Genomic DNA, 23,207 nt, shown 5'->3' on the forward strand with positions numbered 1-23,207 from the left:
CAGTGGCTACTGGGAATACTACCAGGATAGGGTCATCTAAAGACATATTGAGTAGTGTGTTAACTGCACAACAAGATTGCACAATTCACAGGCCTGCTTTTCAATTTTTCTTTAAAAGAAGCTTGTTGTATGTAGATGGGTTAAGTGCATTTTAGACAAGGAAGAAAGTCGTGCTCGATGTATTCATCATCTCTTCTTCCTCCTTTGTCTATTTATTTATTTATTTATTTATTTATTTATTTATTTATTTATTTATTTTTGGTGCTGGGGATTGGACCCAGGGCCTTGTGCATGCAAGGCAGGCACTCTACCAACTGAGCTACACCCCCAATCCCTTCTTCTTCCTTCTTTGTTTTGTTTTACTCATCTTTGATGGCCCCTTTATTTACTTATCAAGCTACCCCTCAGTTCTATTTGCATTTTCTTATTTTCCCTTCAGCTCAGTGGCCTTCCATCATCTGTAGGGGTCTCATCCTGTACTTCTCCCAGTTTCTTTGCCACATCACCCACGGACATGCCAGAATGTTCTCCTCTGATTTAGAGGCGATACTCAGAACAGAGTAAGAAACAGAGGGAAGGAAGCCCCTGGGCTGCCTTGGGATCCGTGAACTTTGTTTCTGTTTCCCCTTTAGGAAGGATCTAGGTTCTTATTTCTCTTTTCATATGGGGACTTGTCTTCCTTTGCCATGCCTTCACATTTTCGCCTCTCCTTAGCAGACACGTTCTTTCCTCTCCCTAAGCACGTCTAGAAAACTCCTAGATGTTGACTGAAGCCTTTGGGTGCTCCGCCCATCAAATTTGTTCAAGGAATGCACATGATAACTTTTCACCTCTCGGTTTCTTAGGAGTGTTGCAGAAAGCTCAGTCCTTGTCCCTGATGCCAATCCATTAATGAGGGCATGGTTTTGAGAAAAAGTATAAAGGAGGTTTATTGCTTTGCTAGCAAAGGAGAAACACGGGGGACTCCTGTGCCAGTGGCTGTGATTCTTCCCCTCAGCAGCAGTAGGGGGTTTTAAAGAGGTGACTCAGAGGCGACCTTCCATGTGTTCTCTGTTGGAGCTGATATTCACTTATTAATTTGGGAGACAGTCATTCCTGAGACTTCTGTGCCATCCCCCAATCTGGATCGCTTCATTCCTATGGCAGGTGTGTCTCAGGACAGATAACTCTGCCCTGAAAGGGAGGAAAGGCGATCCTGTTTCCCCTGAGACTAGGGAGGGGGAGAAATGAGGGAGGAGCAGGGAGAGAGGAAGAGAAAGAGAGGTTCCATTCTAAAAATAAGTTGCAGTGGCCGAGCAGCCAGGGCTGCATTCAGAGCATAAAGTGGACACTATACAAGAGTCCCTTCGCCTCAGCCAGAGTATCCTGTGTCACCCAGCCCAGATCTCACTTGCTCCAGTGCCATCTCTGTGGCACTCCATGTACTGCAATGGCTGTGTATCACATGGTTATTCATTAGGTTTTGCCCAATTTATATGTAGACGTTGTCAGATAGCAACACCAATAGTTCCCATGGAATTACTGAGTAGAGCTAGATAAAGGTATTTGTATCTGCTTTCTTCACCCCTTTTCTTTTCTTTCCCCCTTTCTTGTAGTTATGGCCATTACATCCTTTTGGGGTCAGGGATCTGTGGGCAGTGTCTGGGGTGGGCTTACTTTGAAGATCAACGCCTCCTAGAGATGGTAACTTCAGGGCTGATAGAACCTTCTGAACCAGCACCTGGAAAACCTCTGTCCTGGGAGAGGAAGGCTGTCAGTGCAAGGCGTTCTTTTTCACTCCCTTTTCCCCAGCCACATTATCTTGGGGACTTTTTTCACTTTCCATATCTATTAAGTTTCAGAGCCACCAAGGATATATAGTCAAAGCATCAAGTGAACCCCTGTAACACAAATGTAAGGGAATTTCCACGAAACCACGCTGGACACGGGAAATCACATAAGGGAATTAATTAAGCAAACAGTGTCTCCCTGCAGGATGAGAGAGAAAATGAGAGGAAAAGAGAAAAGAAAAGAAAGGGTGCGCTAGAGAGAGTGGAAAACCAGGAGGATAGAGAAAAGTGTGTAGGACAGACAGAAGAATGGGAAAAGATGGCGGGGAAGCTAGAGTAAACAGTTGAATTCCGCGGGCTAACAGGGGACCAATATCGGAGAAGGACACTTGCAAGCTGACTGATGAACCAATAGCTAGCTAGGATGTTCACAGATTGACCAGTGGTTGGGAGGCGGGAAAATGGCTGCACCTGATGGGCGGGGGAGCAGCTTTGTACATTACAACAAAGACCCCACTTCAAACCCTAATTCTTGTGATCAAATCAGAAAAAACTCAGACATGTCACTCAGAGTAACAGGCAGGAGTTTATTGAAAGCAAAAGGGACACTCTCAAGGGAGAGTGGGTCCTCTCAGAGAGGAGAGGGACCAATGTGCCTCTCCTGCACTCCAGTTTCATTGGGGATTCCAAAGAAGTTTCCAGAGAGTCTGGCCCAGCTCCACTTCTTGACTTTTGACTGACAGCAGGATGACATCAGACTCTGAAGTCCCACTGCCATGATTACTCTAGGTTACTTTGACCCATGCTAACCAGTTCTAATTGGAATTTTAAAAATATTTTTTAAGTGGCTGATGAACCTTTATTTTACTTATTTATTTATATGCAGTGCTAAGAATTGAACCCATGCCTTACACATGCCAGGCAAGTGCTCTACCACTGATTCACAACCCCAGCCCCTCTAATTGGATTCTTGAACATAATTTTTTTATTTTTTATTTATTATTTTTGGGTACTGAAGATTGGAACCCAGTGCCTATACATCACAATTGAGTCACATCCCCAGCCCTTTTTATTTTTTATTTTGAGGCAGTACCTCGGTAAATTGCTGAGGCTGGCTTTGAACTTGTGATCTTCCTGCCTCAGCCTGGATTACAGGCACACACCACCTCATGTGGCCTATAAATTCTTAATGTTTTTTCTGATTAGGAGGAATTAGTCCTTATCTCCCTGAGTTCCCGGATCTGGTCTGTGAAAAGAGTCACAAAAGTCTCCCCCTTCAGCGTAACTCGGGTTCCTCTTGTGGACATTTCTCCTGCAGATAACAGTAATTTGCGGAGGAATGTGACATATCCTGTCCACTCAAGCCCAGCAGGGCTGTAGGGAAGTTGCTTCTTGGCAAAGAAAGCATGTGGGAGTGGAAACAGTGGGCCCATTTTATAGAATTATTCCCTTAACCTTACGTTTCCCCACTTCTGTCCATCTGTCCCTGTCACTACCACCATCTTTATGGTTAGCTATCTCCAGATATTTTGTTCTCTGTCAGATTTCTAATGAAGAAATCCTGGCTTTCCCAACCTTTTCTTTAGACCTCTTTTCTTCTTTGTCCCTCTTGGCTCTTGCGCTCAGTTCGGTTCCGTTCCCAGCAGCTTCTCCAGCGTGGAGTTTTGTCCTGGAAAGACACCATGGTTGGCTTGCATTGAGAATCCTAGGGGGCCGGATTGCTCTGGGCCCCCGGGAGCAAGACCACTGCCTGTCCCACTGTTGAGGTGGGGCCTCCGCCGCAGTCTCCCATCTGTTAGCATCACTCTGCTGCCTCTGCTTTCTCCAGCAGACGTGACAGGTCTCATAACTGCGGGTGCCTCTCCACTTGCTCCTACTGTGGAGCAGAGGATGATGGCTCTCATCTGGTTCGTGCAGACAGTCACTGTCCATGAGGTTTGGTTTTGCTCTTTTAATTGTTCCTTAGGTTTTTTTGGATGGATTCATGTGGTAGAATCATTTTGGGGATGTTCCAAGGCAGAGTCCCTATTCTTGCAAACATGCCAGAAAGATTTCAGATGTGTCACTCAGAGTAATGGGTATGAGTTTATTAGAAGGAACAGGCAAAGGGTAAAGGGAGAGCGTGGCTCCTCTCAGAGAGGAGAGGGACAGGATGCCCCTCCTGTCCTTCAGTTTTATTGGTGGAGTCCAAGGAAGTTTCCAGAGAGACCTGCCCAGGTCCTCCTTTTGACTTTTTACTGACAGCATAGGAATTGCATGGACCACCTCCAAGGGACGATGGTGTGGTAAGAATAGAGTTTGAGGGCTGGGGAGATAGCTCAGCTGGTAGAGTGCTTGCCTCGCAAGCACAAGGCCCTGGGTTCAATCCCCAGTACCGCAAAAAAAAAAAAAAAAATAGAGTTCAAATTTTTAAGGAAATTGAATCCCCTTGTTTTGCCTCAATTTCCTGCTGCTTTGATCAGTTTACTACCCTTTGACTAGCCCTCTGCAGGCTTTTTTGTGCTGTTCCTGATGTTTTGGTTGTTAGGGTGAAGGAGGGTTCTGAGTTCCTGGGATAAGGCAGGGTCTGGGCCACCTGTGGGGTGCTGCAGGACCTGGAAACTAAAGTTCTTCTTCAGGGGATGGAATTATGGCAGGGGAGGTTTGGACGTACAAGCCCCATGCCCCAGGTGCTTATTTGTCAGGCAAATCACCCTGTGCTTTTCCCTGGCCCTGCCTTGTCTTTTCCCTGATCACCCATTTTGGCTGGCTACCTCCCTAACAGGGGAGAGTGAAAAACTACACCTCCACACCATCTTTCCAGAATTCTCCTGACTGCTGGAAAATTTGATGATATACTTTACTGTGTCACCAGTCACGTTATCAACTCATGGCTGTCCTATCGCACTCTGCTTCACCTGCCAAACTCTAAATGCATTCATCTGATTCCATCCTCTCCAAAGGTGAGCAGCAGTCTTCTCCAATCTTCTAGGCTTTGCAGTTGCTCTGTTCTTGGAATTGCAGTTATATTTCCCTGAAATGCTTCCGCAGGACGTCTGTGGAAACTCCTTTCTGTCCCCGTTTGCCTCGTTTCATTGTGAAGGATTATGGAAAATAATATTCCTATGAGACAGTTCCCCAAGAAAAATGGAGGGACAGTGTGGCCTGGGAGGAGGGAGGAGAAATTAGCCAAACATGAAACCTCTCCCAGTGCACACTTTCCCAGTAACAATGGGCCCTGAGGGGAAAGAGCAAACTCTCATCCCTTCCTGGGTTCACCCTCAGCATCACCACCAAAAGCAAACATTTACCCACTCCAACCCCAGTGCATCTTGAAGGAAGGAGGCAAATACCGAAATGCTGGGCCCTGAATTTTAACGGTTTCCCATGGCCGATGAGTCCTGGAAGGAGAAAAGCAAATAGTGAAGCTCCAGGTAACAATGGGTCCCAGAGGATGAAGACAAGCAATGAACACCTAGTTGTGAGCTTTTCCCAGTGACAACGAGCTTCAGACTTTTTACAACCACTTTCCTGAATTAAAATTTTAACCTGCACAACTAGCCCGACTGTCCAAACTGCACGTCTGCAGTCTCCAATGATTAATTCACCCTCATCGTAAACTATAAAAACCAGATTCCTTCTATAATAGGGGCCACCTCCACACCCAGAAAATGAACCCTCCCAAGCCTGACCCAATGACCTTGCTGCAGAATAAAGGGAAGCTTGCTGACCCGAGCTTACAGGTCGACCTTCCCCTTGACATTGTGTCTAAAGTAGACCTGAGATTTGTAAATGTATATTTGCCTTTTTCAGGCTTTTTGACCAAAACACATAAATGACACTTTACATCACTAGCCAGTACAAGCACATTTAAAACCAAAACAAAAGGACCACAGGTTGAGCCAGGTGCAGTGACACATGCCTATAATCCCAGCAGCTTGGGAGGCTGAGGCAGGATCGTGAGTTCCAAGCCAGTCTGAGCAACTTAGCAAGGCACTAGGCAACTCAGTGAGACCCTGTCTCTAAATAAAATACAAAAAAAGGCTGGAGATGTGGCTCAGTGGTTAAGTGCCCCTGGGTTCAATCCCAGTACCTCCCCCCACAAAAAAATCATTAAATTCTCAAATAGCCCCACAAGGAAAGTACTATTGATAGCACCGTTTACCGGTGACGAGTTCTGCTCCTTCTAATGTTGAAGATTGAATGCTAGAGAAGCAGCCAAGGCAAGCAGATTAAGCAGGTTTTATTTAAAGGTAATAATACAGACTTCTCCTGGCAGGAAGAAGGGGGCCATGGCTGATGTTCTAAAGTCCCAAGAAGTGAGCGGCACCCTACATCTTTTATAGGTTAAAGTCTCTTTTGTTCTCCAGTTCTCTCCCCCCTTAACTCTCCTTCCTGCCTAGTGACTAGGCCTGGTTTTGCATTAAGTGAGAAACCATGGGCAGGGGGAGGGCCAAGGTGATTCAGGCAGGTAAGGGCCCAGGGGCATTAATTAGCAGCTCCATGCTTGCAGTCCTTGATCAAGGCAGGTAAATTTGGTAATCAATGGGTTCCGGAGATCCTTGACATTCCATTCTTCCAGGGGCAGTCTCCAACTTCCAGAGGCAGATGGCTTCATGGCTTCATTTCCTCGACCGACCCCCTATTTCTACACTAACTACCTGTCCTTAATTCTGGCTTCATTCCCCCCTTTAGCTTTAGGAACTCCTAACTGCTATAAGGAAAAGAAAGGGGACACCAATCATTCTGGCTGCTTCAAAGCTGAAAGGGGGCAGCGAGGGGCAAGCAGTTTGGAGTTCCTTTTTTAAAAATCGGGTCAATCGAGGGGTCCAAGGTAGAAGCCTGGTTGGGGAAGAGCGGGTTGTAAAGTCATCTGGGGGTGGGTGCTTCTATGATAGAAGAACAAAAAGACATGAGTACTGAAATGAGATTGGTACAAAGTAAATGTTGCAGCAACTGGAACATGCCACTGAGTATCATGAAAATGACAGAAGTCAATCTCTCACCAGGAGGTGGAAGAACTGAGAAATTGTTCCCATAACGAGGCCTAACAAAGGCTGGAGAGGACAAGGCCTTTATTTGGGGACTTTAACATTGTCCAGGTTATCAGGAATGTAAACAACATTTAACTCTTAATGTCATAGATGTCCCCAGAAAATATAGTTAAGCTACTTAACGTCATCTGATTTTTGTAAAATATCCCTTTATTGGTATAACCTGTGTTTAGTAGAGATCTCTATAATTCTGTTACTTAGGGATAGATAATCATACGAGCAAACATAGATTAAGTCTACCTGTGTAGCTTAGGAAGGTCTTAAACTGACTAAAAACTTCTGACTCTGGCAGTTTCTCTTGTTAGTTATCAGGCACATTTGCCTAAGAATCTCTCTTTTGTAGCTTTTAGTCTTTATTCTAGTGGACTAACACAAGTGTACATCTTAAGTTACATTTAACTATTATTTCTTTTAACTATTATTGCCCAAGAATGGCTATATTTTGGTTTTAACTGTTTTGCTGGGTGTCTAAGATCAAGCTGGTCAAATTGACCTGGTTCCTGTCTTGTTAAAGAGTCAGCTGAGTTCCCACAGGGGTCACTTGTAGAGAACTTAAGAGCAGCTTCTTAGCTCCACCAGGCCTTTGGTTAGACAGGGTCTCCTTGATGAGGTGGCTTCCTTTGGAAGCATCAAGGGATGTCTCCCTTTTTCTGTGACCCTCCTCTGCAGCAGATGTACTGAGTGATTTTTCATCCTCTAGTGGTCTCAATAATCTCCTTGATCAGGAGGTTGTGTGACCCAGAGTTGCAACGCTCCTTAAAGAAGTTCTCTTGTTCGTGGGTTCAGGCTGACTGAGGGCAAAAGATCCAAATACTGGTCTATCTTGCCCTCTGTATTTAATTGCAATCTCTAAGTTTGATCTTAATCATCCAGCAAGCCAGTCTCACCAGCCATAAAGTAAGAGTACTGGGCTTTAACTTCAATGTCCATAACTTTACAGTTATTTACCCTTTTATCTAACTGGAGTCTGTATTAGTACTGGAAGTTACCACTATCTGTTCTATAGGTGATGGCTTATTATCAAAAGTTACCTAGGTTGTGTGTTCTTGAAGCAGCTACTTCTGCAAAACATTAACAGGAAACAGTTTTACAAAATGAAATTAGCAAGAGTAAAAATATATTCAGCTTGTATAATAGCTATCTTGAATTTTGACTGAGAACCACATTATATCCCCTATTTGAGATCACACTACTTTTACCACAAGAACCAATCTTTTGACTATAACTTTAAATAAGCTGAAGTCTGACTTATTTTGGAGTCACTCTAACATGCAGTAAGGTGGGAGGCCAGAGCCTTATCTCAGGTAAGGCGTGGCTCTTTACAAATCTTAAGTGTTCTAATTTTGATGTTGATCTTTGCTTCTTTCTTAAATATCATTTTAAGAAGCTTACATATATTGATTCCTGGGTCTATATGAACATTAGTTAACACAATTTAACATTATATCTAAAACATGAGTTAAAGAAAGGCTGAGAGAGCTTTTAACTTTCCTTGTGTGACAAAGCAAAATTCTTTTATGTTTCACAATATTAACCTTTAAACAAATCAGACTCTAACGTTTAGAGATACATTTACATTCAAAATTCTTTATCTAAGTGTAAAAAGTAACAAATTTTACATATACCCTATTGATAACAGGTCCTATAATAGAACATTAAATGATAGAAATAAATCCCCAATAAAATTTACTCTTTATAAGTTTAAGATTACCATTACAGACAAGTTTAATCTGGAGAATAGCAGAGTTTGATAAATTCCCTGCTTTAAAAACTTGTATACCTGGAAAATATGAACACATTTAATATACAACTAGTGACTATCGCTTTCCCTCTGCCCGCAGAGAGAGACACGACACATTGGTTGTTCATCAGAGCTCTTTATTGTTCTTCTGTTCTCCTTCATTCTTCTTTCTCCTCTTCTTCTTCATTCTTCTTTTCTCTGTTTTTCTTACAAGGAAGTCATGGTCATTATATATGAATCATGAGCCAATCAGGTTACAGAGTATGTGGGGAGAGCATGATAACAATGTAATACAATAAGGGCAACAAGAGGGTACGCAGCGAGCATGAGTCACCTTGTCCAATCAGAGCAGTCCATTCTGGCACTGGCTTAGTGCCGGGGCAACTTCCTTAAGCAGTGTCAGCTGTTTGTTGCAAACCAGGTTGCCCCGGCTCAGTGCCAGGTGCCACACTGAAGTCCTTGATGTTGCAAACCAGGCCGCCCCGGCTCAGTGCCAGGCTAGGGTGGGGTCCGCGAACCCCGACAAGTGACCATTTCACAATTACCTTGACACTTTTATCTTACCAAATTTAGTTTTTAAAGAAAAACGTAGACTCTGCAATACAGTACAATACTTTAATAGTTGTTTAACCATAATTGTATAAACCCCAATTTTTAAGACTAATTGTTCTAAAGAATAAAACTTAATAGACACAAAGTTAAGAGTAAATTAGTAAATTAGAAATTCTTGTCATTTTGCCATACAGATTAAACTTTGGTTTATGTTAGAACATTAGTATTTCACCTTAGGAAAAACCTTAAATAGCTTTAGCTATCTCACATACATACAACCAACTTAGTTACACGCAAACTTGTTGAAACTTGCCCTTTACTTACACACAGACTTTCCTAGCACTTACTTAGACCCTCATGTATTTCATCACACAAGCACTTTCTTACCCAGAAACATTTCCTTTTCCCTTTTACTAAATATATTTCCATACCCAGAACCTTTTATTTTCTCTTTCCTATTTGTTGACCCCTTTTTGTTCACATTCTGAAACAACGCTTATGAAATTTCTGAATTTAGATAAATGATACTCTATTTTAATAAGACTAAATATTTTGTTATTTATAGTACTCTAATTGAAACAGTTGAAATTTTGGGAACCCTCTGTATATAGAATTGTACCTGTTAGGCCATAACTCTTGGTAAACTTGTTTTTAGTTTAGTGAGGACACAAAGTAATTGTAAACCCTTTTTACTTACCAACCTATGAAAACACCAATAATGTTTAATGTTACCCCATGTAATTTAAGGAGTTAAAAGTACTCGCTGTTATTTAACAATTAGCATTTTAACTTTGTAAATTAATCAGATGTCTCTACAAACATATTTGAGTAATCCCATACATGTTAACTCTAATTCACTTATTCTGTAAAAACCAACTAATTCACTTATTCTGTAAAAACCAAGATATCAGACAAATGTCCTGAACAGTATTTGCTGTCTCTTTCCTGTTGAAGAAAAGTCCTAGAAACAATTGTTATTAGACATTTTATTAACATCAACATTTTTTTAGCTTGACCACCTAGAGACTTGTGAGTTATTTTCAAAGACATTTTACTTTTATTAGTCTACCCAATTTGAATTGAACCTTTTTAAATCATGTGAATTAAAAGTATCTGGATCCATTTTTAAATTTTAATTTTAGGAGAGCTCAGTTTTGATACAGACAAAACATGACATCAGACAGCATGACATACAAATAACACAAAATCAAAGGCCTTGTAACTTTATAGGTGAATCTCCATTGCAATGTAAAGATGTTCAAAAACACTAGTTGAATAAAAAATAGAACTGATTAAAAAAATCATGAGCTCAAAAAAATATAGAATTAAAAAAACAAGAGTCCTAGAAAAATGATACGGCTGTTAATTACTTTAGTAAAGTACCATAAAAGTTACTTTTGCTGGAGTTTAGGTAAGACTCTTTTTACCTTTTTTTCCTTGGGTTTGAGACCGGTCTCCTACTGAGCCTTTAGGCTTCCTTTATTTACATTTCAATGTAAGCCTTGACTGAGATCTGGAAGGATCTAACAAGGTTTTAACAGAAACCTTGTGCCTAGGGCATTTTAGCCATCTCATCAGGACAGACTTGGATGTCAAAGAAAATTATGAGACCTTATTTTTCCATTACTTTTGAGAATGAAGCTACTACGCTAAACTCCTCACTGAGATATGCCATTGGTTATTGAGCTGCCTATAGCTGCGTATCCGGGATTTATTTTCCCCTCAGTGACAAGCAGGTTAAATCTTGCTTCATAGGTAAGCTGAGGACAGGAACTTGAAGTAAGACCCCTTCTTGATATTCTTGGGGCAGAATATTGTCCTATGGTGGCTATTTTCTGTAGTATTGAACCTGTTGATGACATAATTAAGCTTTATCTTTGAGATCTTATAATTCCTATTAGCTAAGAAGTTTAGGAGCTCCATAATGGCCTTTTGATATTCCTCCTGGGTGGAGGCACATAAATGATGTCATTTACTTACTGGAGAACAATCACAGATGTTTTATCTCTGAATTTTGTTAAGTCCTTAGCTAAGGTTTGTTGGAACAGTTGAGGGCCATTTAAATCCTGAGGGAACACTGTCTAGGTTAGTTGAGATACAGTATCTGGTGGCAAACAGAAATTGCTATTCAGGTCTAGCATAAACAGGAAAAGTCATCTTTTAAATCTAACTTAGTAAACCAAGCAGCAGTTGGAATCCAAGATAAAAGTGTATGGATTAAGAACTACAGGGTAGGGGAAATTACTGCTTCATTATTCTAAGGTTTGCTTTTTATTTTTTATTTATTTATTTATTTTTTATTGTAAACAAATGGGATACATGATGTTTCTCTGTTTGTACATGGCGTAAAGGCATACCATTTGTGTAATCATAAATTTACATAGGGTAATGTTGTTTGATTCATTCTGTTATTTTTTCCCTTCCCCCCCACCCCTCCCACCCTCTTTTCCCTCTATACAGTCCTTCCTTCCTCCATTCTTGCCCCCCTCCCTAATCCTAACTCTAACCCTAACACTAACCCCTCCCAAACCCCATTATGTGTCATCATCCACTTATTAGTGATATCATTTGTCCATTGGTTTTTTGAGATTGGCTTATCTCACTTAGCATGATATTCTCCAGTTTCATCCATTTGCCTGCAAATGCCATAATTTTATCATTCTTTATGGCTGAGTAATATTCCATTGTATATATATACCACATTTTCTTTATCCATTCATCAATTGAAGGACATCTAGGTTGGTTCCACAATATGGCTATTGTGAATTGAGCAGCTATGAACATTGATGTGGCTGTATCTCTGTAATATGCTGATTTTAAGTCCTTTGGGTATAGGCCAAGGAGTGGGATAGCTGGGTCAAATGGTGGGTCCATTCCAAGTTTTCTAAGGAGTCTCCAAACTGCTTTCCAGAGTGGCTGCACTAATTTGCAGCCCCACCAGCAATGTATGAGTGTACTTTTCTCCCCACATCCTCGCCAACACCTGTTGTTGCTTGTATTCTTGATAATCGCCATTCTAATTGGGGTGAGATGAATCTTAGGGTGGTTTTGATTTGCATTTCTCTTATTACTAAAGGTGGTGAACATTTTTCCATATGTTTGTTGATTGCTTTTAGATCTTCTTCTGTGAAGTGTCTATTCATTTCCTTAGCCCATTTGTCAATTGGATTATTTGCATTCTCGGTGTAGAGTTTTTTGAGTTCTTTATAGATTCTGGAGCTTAGCGCTCTATCTGAAGTATGATTGGCAAAGATTTTCTCCCACTCTGTAGGCTCTTTCTTCGCATTGCTGATAGTTTCCTTTGCTGAGAGAAAGCTTTTTAGTTTGAATCTATCCCAGTTATTGATTCTTGCTTTTATTTCTTGTGCTATGGGAGTCCTGTTAAGGAAGTCTGGTCCTAAGCCGACATGTTGAAGCTCTGGACCTACTTTTTCTTCTATAAGATGCAAGGTCTCTGGTCTGATTCCGAGGTCCTTAATCCATTTTGAGTTTAGTTTCATGCATGGTGAGAGATATGGGTTTAGTTTCATTCTGTTGCATATGGATTTCCAATTCTCCCAGCACCATTTGTTGAAGAGGCTATCTTTTCTCCATTGCATATTTTTGGCCCCTTTGTCTAGTATGAGAAAATTGTATTTATTTGGGTTTGTGTCCGTGTCCTCTATTCTGTACCATTGATCCACCTTTCTATTTTGGTACCAATACCATGCCATTTTTGTTACTATTGCTTTGTAGTAGAGTTGAAGATCTGGTATTGCGATACCCACTGCTTCACTCTTTCTGCCAAGGATTGCTTTAGCTATTCTGGGTTTTTTATTCTTCCAGATGAATTTCATAATTGCTTGCTCTATTTCTGTAAGGTACATCATTGGGATTTTAATTGGAATTGCATTGAATCTGTATAGCACTTTTGGTAGTATGGCCATTTTGACAATATTAATTCTTCTTATCCAAGAACATGGGAGATCTTTCCATCTTCTAAGGTTTTCTTTAATTTCTTTCTTTAGTGTTCTGTAGTTCTCATTGTAGAGGTCTTTCACCTCTTTTGTGAGATTGATTCCCAAGTATTTTATTTTTTTCGAAGCTATTGTGAATGGGGTAGTTTTCCTAATTTCTCTTTCTGAAGATTCATCACTTATGTATAAAAATGCCTTAGATTTATGTACATTGATCTTATATCCCGCTACTTTACTGAATTCACTTATGAGATCTAACAGTTTTCTGGTGGAATTTCCTGGTTCCTCTAAGTGTACAATCATATCATCAGCAAATAGGGATTGTTTGAGTTCTTCTTTTCCTATTCGTATCCCTTTAATTTCTTTGGTCTGTCTAATTGCTCTGGCTAGAGTTTCAAGGACGATTTTGAATAGAAGTGGTGAAAGAGGGCATCCCTGCCTTGTTCCAGTTTTTAGAGGGAATGCTTTCAGTTTTTCACCATTTAGAATGATATTAGCCATGGGCTTAGCATAGATGGCCTTTACAATGTTAAGGAATGTTCCCACTATCCCTATTTTTTCTAGCGTTTTGAGCATGAAGGGGTGCTGTATTTTATCAAATGCTTTTTCTGCATCTATCGAAATAATCATGTGATTCTTGACTTTAAGTCTATTGATATGGTGAATGACATTTATTGATTTCCTGATGTTGAACCAACCTTGCATCCCTGGGATGAAACCCACTTGATCATGGTGCACTATCTTTTTAATATGTTTTTGTATGCGATTTGCTAAAATTTTGTTGAGAATTTTTGCGTTGATGTTCATTAAGGATATTGGTCTGAAATTTTCTTTCCTCGATGTGTCTCTGTCTGGTTTAGGTATCAGGGTAATATTGGCTTCATAGAATGAGTTTGGGAGGGTTCCTTCCTCTTCTATTTTCTGGAATACTTTGAGAAGTATTGGAATGAGCTCTTCTTTAAAGGTTTTGTAGAACTCGGCTGAGAACCCATCTGATCCTGGACCTTTCTTTGTTGGTAGGCTATTGATGACTTCTTCTATTTCATTACTTGAAATTGGTCTATTTAAATTGTGTATGTCCTCCTCGTTCAGTTTAGGCAATTCATATGTCTCTAGAAACCTGTTGATGTCTTCAAAATTTTCTATTTTGTTGGAGTATAGACTTTCAAAATAGCTTCTAATTATGTTTTTTATTTCAGTTGTGTCTGTTGTGATATTTCCTTGTTCATCCAGAATTTAGTGATTTGGGTTTTCTCTCGTCTTCTCTTTGTTAGTGTGGCTAAAGGTTTATCAATTTTGTTTATTTTTTTGAAGAACCAACTATTTATTTTGTCAATTTTTTGTATTGTTTCTTTTGTTTCAATTTCGTTGATTTCATCTCTGAGTTTAACTATTTCCTGTCTTCTACTACTTTTGGTGTTGGTCTGTTCTTCTTTTTCTAGGGCTTTGAGCTGTAGTGTTAGGTCGTTTATTTGTTGAGTTTTACTTCTTTTATTAAATGCGCTCCATGAAATAAATCTTCCTCTAAGTACTGCTTTCATAGTGTCCCAGAGATTTTGATATGATGTTTCTTTGTTCTCGTTTACCTCTAAGAATTTTTTAATTTCCTTCCTAATATCTTCTGTTATCCATTCATCATATAATAGCATATTGTTTAATCTCCAGGTGTTGGAGTAGTTTCTGTTTTTTACTCTTTCATTTATTTCTAACTTCAATCCATTATGATCTGATAGAATACAAGGTAGTGTCTCTATCTTCTTGTATTTGCTGACATTAGCTTTGTGGCATAATATATGGTCTATTTTAGAGAAGGATCCATGTGCTGCTGAGAAGAAAGTGTATTCACTCTTCGTTGGTTGGTATATTCTATAAATGTCTGTTAAGTCTAAATTATTGATTGTGTTATTGAGATCTATGGTTTCTTTGTTCAATTTTTGTTTGGAAGATCTGTCCAGTGGTGAGAGAGGTGTGTTAAAATCACCTAGTATTATTGTGTTATGGTCTATTTGGTTTCTAAAATTGAGAAGGATTTGTTTAACATACATGGATGAGCCACTGTTTTGGGGCATAGATGTTTATGATTGTTATATCTTGCTGATTTATGGTTCCCTTAAGCAGTATGAAATGTCCTTCTTTATCCCTTCTGACTAACATTGGCTTGAAGTCCACATTATCTGAAATGAGGATGGATACTCCAGGTTTTTTGCTGAGTCCACGTGCATGGTATGTTTTTCCCCATCCTTTCACCTTTAGTCTATGGGTATCTCTTTCTATGAGGTGAGTCTCTTGCAGGCAACATATTGTTGGATCTTTCTTTTTAATCCAATCTGCCAGTCTATGTCTTTTGATTGATGAATTCAGGCCATTAACATTCAGGGTTATTATTGAGATATGATTTGTATTCCCGGTCATTTGGTTCATATTTAAAATTTTATTTATTTATTTATTTCTTTTTTGACACATCTTGGTTCCTCCTTTATTTGACAGTTCCTTTAGGGTAATTCTTCCCTTTGCTGATATGCTTCTTTGTTTTTTATCTCTTCCTCATGAAATATTTTGCTGAGAATGTTCTGCAATGCTGGCTTTCTTTTTGTAAATTCTTTTAGCTTTTGTTTATCATGGAATGATTTTATTTCATCGTCAAATTTGAAGGTAAGTTTTGCTGGGTATAAGATTCTTGGTTGGCATCCATTTTCTTTCAGAGCTTGAAAAATGTTGTTCCAGGCCCTTCTAGCTTTTAGGGTCTGGATTGAAAAATCTGCTGATATCTGTATTGGTTTCCCCCTGAATGTAATTTGGTTCTTTTCTCTCACAGCCTTTAAAATTCTGTCTTTATTTTGTATGTTCGGTATTTTCATTATAATGTGCCTTGGTGTGGGTCTGTTGTAATTTTGTGTATTTGGAGTCCTATAAGCCTCTTGAACTTGATTTTCCATTTCATTCTTCAGATTTGGAAAATTTTCTGATATTATTTCATTGAATAGATTGTTCATTCCTTTGGTTTGTTTCTCTAAGTCTTCCTCAATCCCAATAATTCTCAAATTTGGTCTTTTCATGATATCCCATAGTTCTTGCAGATTCTGTTCATGATTTCTTACCATCTTTTCTGTTTGTTCAACTTTGTTTTCAAGGTTAAATATTTTGTCCTCAATATCTGAGGTTCTGTCTTCCAGGTGTTCTATCCTATTGGTTGTGCTTTCTATGGAGTTCTTAATTTGGTTTATTGTTTCCTTCATTTCAAGGATTTCTGTTTGGTTTTTTTTCAATATCTCTAACTCTTTATTGAAATGATCTTTTGCTTCCTGTATTTGCTCTTTTAACTGTCAATTGGTGCTATCATTCAATGCCTGCATTTGCTTTCATCTCATCATTCAATGCCTGCATTTGCTCTTTCATCTCATTGTTTGCTTCCCTGATCATTTTAATTATGTACATTCTGAACTCCCTCTCTCTCATTTCTTCTGCCATACTGTCGTTGGATTTTATTGATGTAACATCTAGATTTGTTTGGGGCATTTTCTTCCCTTGTTTTCTCATATTGTTCAGGAATCAGTGGGTCATTAAGATATTGCGGATTTCCTCTATCGACTTATAATGTCCCTGAAGATTGCTAGTATATCCCCTCTTATCCTTCAGTAGCCTGAAGTCTTGGAGGAAGTTGATAATGCGGAGCTCCATGAAGAAGCTGCCTCTCTAGGGGTGGTGACCCTCAGGTGGCGTATATTCCCTGCTAGTGGGCAGAGATGCCTCCACTTGTTGACCAATGGTCATCCAATGGGGAACTAGACTGCGGGCTGAGGCAAGTCCTGTTTGTGCCTGTGTCTCTGGTTTTACCGTCCCTGTGGGAAAACCTCACCTGGCAGGGAAGACTCACTCGGTGGGGATGTCTCACTGATCAGTTCCCCTCCTAAAGGTTCCCCTCAATCTACAACTACCACCTGGGCTGGGCTGTCTTCCTCTGCAACGTTCCCAGGGGCCCGGACCTACCTCCTGGGCCTGGGAGCCTCACCCTTCGCAGGCGAGTCTCCTTAGGCTGTCTCTCCCAGAGAATCTGCCCACAGTCCTGGAAACTTTGCTCCGCCCCTAGGCATGTCTAGGTATGGCTCTTCCAGGAAGAAGCCACCTAGCTCCTGGGACCCTGCTCTGCACCTAATCGCCTGGCTATGCGGCCCCTCCTCTGAGCCGCCACCTGGAGCCCTGTACTATAGCTCCGATACCCAGAGACCCGCCACACACCTCCTCCTCCGGACAGCGGCCGGGTTTCCGATGCAGTCACTAGGAGCCCAAGCAATTCACTTTGCGTCTCCTCCTCCCGCCAACCGCCCGTAGCCCTAGGCAGTCACTCCAAGTCCAAGTGACCCGCCCTGTTCCTCCTCCTCCTCCTCGGGGTAGCCCCCCGGGTGTTCAGGAGCGGTGGCTCCGAGACCAAGTGACCCACCACGCTCCTCCTCCAGGCAGGCCACCGGTGTTCAGGAGCGGTCGCTTTTAGTTCAATCAACTCACCACTCGCCTCCTCCTCTGGCAACCACCTGTGACTCAGATGCAGTCACTCCTAGACCAAGCGACCCGCCGCACTTCTCCTCTTCCTCCGGGCAACCCCCCGGTGTTCAAACAGCTCGCCACGCAGCTCCTCCTCTGGCAACCGCCTGTAGCTCTGATGCAATCACTCCTAGACCAAGCAACCCACCACGCTCCTCCTCCAGGCAGGCCACTGGTGTTCTGGAGCGGTCGCTCTGAGTTCAAACAGCTCGCCACGCAGCTCCTCCTCTGGCAACTGCCTGTGTCTCTGATGCAGTCACTCCTAGACCAAGCGACCCGTCGCGCTTCTCCTCTTCCTCCGGGCAACCCCCCGGTGTTCAGAAGCGGTTGTTCTGGGTCTAAACAGCTCGCCACGTAGCTCCTCCTCAGGCAGCCGCCCGGAGCCCCAGTGGTTGCTCCAAGTCCAAGCACTGTGCTGAGCCGCCTCCTCTATGATGATCCCAGTTGTCCGTGTTTACCGCTCCAGTGAGGGGAGGGGCGTCTCGCCGGGCAACTCTAATTCACAAAGTTCCCTGCGTTCCGGGGCTACCGGCCCATCCGGGACACCTCCCCAACGGGAGAGACTCACCCGGCGGCTTTGAGTTGGTCCCAAGCCTCTCACTATCTCCTCTTTTGAATCTTGCGTCCTGGAGCAACGTGAAATGCAGCCGCCCCCTAGTCTGCCATCTTGAAACTTCTAAGGTTTGCTTTTTAACTCCTAAAATGGGTGAATTGCATAGACTATTGCACGGCATTAAAAGTTTCTGAAATTTCGAATGATCTTTTAATAAGTCCTTTTTCTTGCCTATATGTTCCCTTTTCTTTCTTTTTGATGTCTATTAAAAAATGGAAGATGCAAGTTGGAGAAGATCATCTGAGGATTGATCAGGGTCATGTGTCAATTTTTGTAATTTCCTCTAAATATTTGGGGCTGACTAAATATAAATTTATACTTTAAAAGTAGGTGGCCCTTTATGGATTCAGGATTCAGAGTGATGTGTTTTCTTATTGCTTTCCTAAGTCTCTCCATGAAAATAGCAGGATGTTCCCGAAGGCTGCATAATAGTTTTTTTAGGCATCCTACTCATTATTCGAATCCCAGTTAGGATGGTTTCTGGGAACTGCCTGTTCTCTAGATGGTTAATAGCATAATTTTCCTGGTGAAGTCAAATACCTGGCATAAGTTTTGAAACATCTCAATATTTATTTGGATCCTCCAAAAGCCTCCTTAAATTTATTTTTGTGTGTCTTAAGTTGGGAGGGTCCCCTCAATTTTCCTCCTCAAGGCTTTCTTTCTCATGGTAGAGATTATTGATGTCAAGCATGGTAATATATGAAAGGCACTTTTCTTGATTATTTGCAATTTAGCAGTATGCAGGCTAGTGGTGAACCTGGCAATACTGTTGAGAGAGAAGCTCCCTTCTGAGTTAGAAGTATTAGGGATGTCTCCCTAACTTTGAGCTTCCTTATGGTCCAGAAAAACCTGTCTCTCACTACCTGGCTTTGCCAGTTATTTCTGGTCTTCTTCGGCAAAGTGCTAGGGTCCTAGTTTGCCCTGTGCTAGAGACCCTGGGAGGATTCAGACTTAAGGGCATTACTGCTTTCCTCCTGCCACTATAAACTCCTAATTATGAAAAACAATGACAAAAGTAAAAAGTGTGCCTTTTGCCTATCTTTTTGCCCTGTAGACTAAAGGCATCTCCAGAGGGTGAGGGGACATCTATTGGTCATTAGGTGTATAACGCCCTTTGCTTGGAGGGTCTCACGGGAGGGGGTTTTTAAATGCCTCCCTCTTGCAGCTTAAAGAGAACACAGTGAGCACATTTAAGCACAGGAACAGTAATGGGGAGACTCTAGTGTCTAGACTAGTGAAGGCTAACTATGCGAACGAAGGGAACCTGGGCATTTTCATACTAATCATCCCAGGCCTTAATCCTACAGCTTGAATTCCTAATGTCTGACCGGCAAGGGAAGGGGAGCATCCAGGAGGGAGTGGATGTGCGGGAGTGTTGTGCGCTGTGCGGCCCATATGGAGGCAAAGGTGATTAGCGATTTCCCTCAGTGCCACTCGTCTACCGATCACTCTGGATACCCCTCAGGGCTGTCGGGAGGGGGAGTCTGGAGAAGGAACCTTTGGGGTTCACCCAAGAGTAGCCCGGGCCAGGGAACCCCGCAGTCGTTCCAACCCTTCCTCCACCTCCACACATCCTGGGCAGATCAGGACTAGGAACACGGTGTACTGGCGGCAATTGCGCTCCGGGCCTGGACAGAAAAGTAGGAAACGGCTTCAGCACAGTCCAACATGCCTACAGAGCAGGTGATTGGAACTTGCCTGGGCCGGGAAACCTCTCACCCGAGTCTTAAGAATGGCGGCTGCACAAACTGCGTTTAAGTAGCCGACAGGTGCCCATTTTGCCCTCCAAAAATAAAGAGATAGAAAGACGCACCTCAAACAGATGTGGGGTGCGTGGAGAGAGAAGCTTACTTACCTTGGCGTAGATCTCGGTGGAACCTCCAAATCTGATACCGCCGTTTATCGGTGACGAGTTCTGCTCCTTCTAATGTTGAAGATTGAACACTAGAGAAGCAGTCAAGGCAAGCATATGAAGCAGGTTTTATTCAAAGGTAATAATACAGACTTCTCCCGGCAGGAAGAAGGGGGCCATGGTTGATGTTCTGAAGTCCCAAGAAGTGAGCACACCCTCTACCTTTTATAGGTTAAGGTCTCTTTTATTCTCCAGTTCTCTCCCCCTTATCTCTCCTTCCTGCCTAGTGACTAGGCCTGGTTTTGCATTAAGTGAGAAACCATGGGCAGGGGGAGGGCCAAGGTGATTCAGGCAGGTAAGGGCCCAGGGGGCATTAATTAGCACATCTTTGCTTGCAGTCCTTGATAAAGGCAGGTAAATTTGGTAATCAATTGGCTCCGGAGATTCTTGACATTCTGTTCTTCCAGGGGCAGTCTCCAACTTCCAGAGGCAGATGGCTTCATGGCTTCATTTCCGAATTGACCTGATCCCCTATTTCTACGCTACCTGTCCTTAATTCTGGCATCACTATTATTACCCCCATTTTACAGATGGGGATACTGAGACAAGGTAGAGTAACATGCTGAATGTCACACAGCTAGTAAGTATACATGGAAGCTCAGAGAGGACTTGTACTTTGCCATTACATTAAAATGCTTTTTTTTTTTTTTTTTTTTTTTTTTTTTTTTCCTTTTTTGTTTTAAACAAAACAGGCTGAGACTCACTGTTGATTTCACAACTCACTGATGGGCTGATGCCATCTGTGGTTTAACAATCTTGAAACCCTGAAGTTCCAGGAGAGGGAAACTCTCTTTGTTTTGCTTACCAGTAGACCCTTTCCACTCTCACCTGCCAGACACCAAGAAGGCTCTCAATACACAGTTGATGAAAGAGATTCGCACCTCACAATAGCATCTGAAAGCCAGAGGGAACCTGAGACCTTGCCTGGTTCAGAGCACCACAAAGGGTAGTAAGTAGCACTTTTGGGTGATTTACTTATCCTTCAGTGACAAAAGTGACAGGAGGACACAGGCTTGTTTGGTTTTCTATTTCCTTATTCATTCATTAATTTAAAAGTACTTAATATTTATAAGTCTCAGTTTAAATTTTATAGGACAGGATGCACATTGCAGAAGAGTAGGAAAGGTAGTGATACCGTCAGTTACCGTCACAGAAGCTCAGAAGGCCAGGTTTCTTTCTGCTCCAGGCAAGCACAGAAAGCAAGTTGTATTTAAAACAAAAAACAAGATAGTAAGACTTCTGCCAGAGGAAGAGGGGGCCATACCTGGTGTCCTGCCCCTTTTATACATTTTTGTTCTCCTGCCCTCTTTCCCCTTATCTCTCTCCTTCCTGCATATGTGACTAGGCCCAGGAGATGCAGGTGGGATGGCCAAAAGGTGAGAAGCAAGTGGGCAAGGGGGAAGGGCCAGGATGGAGTGATCTGGGTGACAAGGAGCAGCCCTGGAGCATTAATTAAAGATTTTAGAACTCCCTGGGAGGAAGAACAATTCCTGGGACAGATTACCTTAGCAGCCGGTTGGAGCAGGCGCAGGTTATCTTGGTAAGGGTGGAGGAAGGGCTCTGGAGGCATTAACATTTCACTGCCCCTGAGGCGACCTCCATTTTCCGGAACCTACCCATTACCTAGCCGCACTGGCTACCTGTCTTTAATTCTTGCTTCAGTGGCAAACAATAACGCAAACAATATTTAGTAAATAGTAAATCTGGGGTAGAGGATAGGAGATACATTTTATTTTTTTGATACATTTTATCTCTATGTTGCTTTTATTTATTTTCCGTGCTGGAAACTGAACCCAGGGCCTCAAGCGCCTGGAGCTTGCGATCCTCCTGCCTCAGCCTCAGAGTCGCTGGGGTTACAGGCATGCACCACAGCGTGCAGCTAAAGGCATCTCAGGACGAAGGCTGATAATTAAAATCCCAACAGAACCAACTATGTTCCGTCTTCGTTTCGTTACTTAGGTTCCTAACATCGACAGTAGTGGGCACTGGAAGCTTTTCTTTGGTGCAATTCACAACCTGCCAGGTGAAACACCCGGACAGCAACCGGACCCCGGACTTTCGAGGGTACGCGCTCCCGCGCATGCGCCCGGCGCCCGGCGCCGCGGGGACCCACCCCAGTACAGCCTGCGGTAACCAGCCGGGCAAGTCACGGCGCCCTCACGGCTAGTTTGGCTTTGCCTGGAGGCGGAAGTTAGGAGGTGGGGTGGAGCTGGGCTGGGTCCCGCCCCGGAAGTGGGTGGAACGTCGCACCCCGGAGTCGGGTCGCGGCGGAGGCCGGTCCTGGCTTTGTAGCTCGCTCAAGATGGCGGCGCAGCCACCCAGCGGGATCCGCCTCAGCGCGGTGAGCAGCCGCGAGGGGTGGAGCGGGCCGTGTCCCAGGAGGGCGGGCAGGCGGGCAGGCGCGGGGGGGCCGCAGTGGGCGGTGGCGACTCGAGGGCCCGGCGCGGCGGCCGGGGCCGCGGTGGGTCGGGGAGGGGTCGCCATCTCGCTGTCCGCCGAGTGGCTCGCGGGCGGGCGGGGCTGCGTCCCTTGCCTCCGCGCCTGGCCTCCGCGCGGGCTTTCGATTTGCCCTCGCGGCCCCTCCTCTCGGCGCGGTCCCCGCCGCCTCGCAGCTGTCGTCGGAGGGCGAGGCCCCTTCCCGGCGGCGGGGCGGGAGCGCGGTCGGCGGGCGGGACGCCGGGCCCAGCCGGGGCCGGTGCGGGTCCTGCGCCTTCCTGGCCCCGGGGCGCCGGCTCCGGTCACCCGGCTCCCCTCTGCCCTTCGGTGGCGTGTGCTTGGGTTGGAAATCCTCCAGGCATTCCTCCTGTCTCAGACCTCAGGGAGCGGTCACCCTGACTTGGAATTTCACGTTCTGAAAATGTGGGTGTGGCGTCCTCACCTGGTTATCCAGAAAAAGTTTATTCTGTTGGCACCGTTGGCGTCCTCAGGCAAAAAGGTGCCCACGGGTACCGGGAGCTGCACCGTCTGCCCCTCGTTTCATTCATTTAACCTGACTCTGGAATCCCAGTTTAACACTTTCCCAAACTGGTGTGTAAAAAAAAAAAATCTGACTTTCATTTCCTTGATGATTTGTGAAGTTGATCATTTTTCGC

The 23,207-nt window shown here is 43.3% G+C and overlaps 1 protein-coding gene across 3 annotated transcripts in view; it reads left to right on the forward strand.

The window, feature by feature from the left end:
- The first annotated feature begins 22,321 nt into the window (after positions 1-22,321).
- Morc3 (MORC family CW-type zinc finger 3) overlaps positions 22,322-23,207 on the forward strand; it is a 38,794-nt gene continuing 37,908 nt past the window's right edge. The window contains exon 1 of one of the 3 annotated variants that reach the window (XM_047565168.1): positions 22,322-22,456. In XM_047565168.1, coding sequence (XP_047421124.1) covers positions 22,418-22,456 — 39 coding nt within the window. In that variant the 5' untranslated portion in view covers positions 22,322-22,417. The remainder of the gene's footprint in view (positions 22,457-23,207) is intronic. The other 2 variants (XM_047565170.1, XM_047565169.1) reach the window with 2 other exon arrangements.

Source organism: Sciurus carolinensis, chromosome 9 (genome assembly GCF_902686445.1).
Source record: "Sciurus carolinensis chromosome 9, mSciCar1.2, whole genome shotgun sequence".
In the NCBI taxonomy this organism is placed as follows: domain Eukaryota; kingdom Metazoa; phylum Chordata; class Mammalia; order Rodentia; family Sciuridae; genus Sciurus; species Sciurus carolinensis.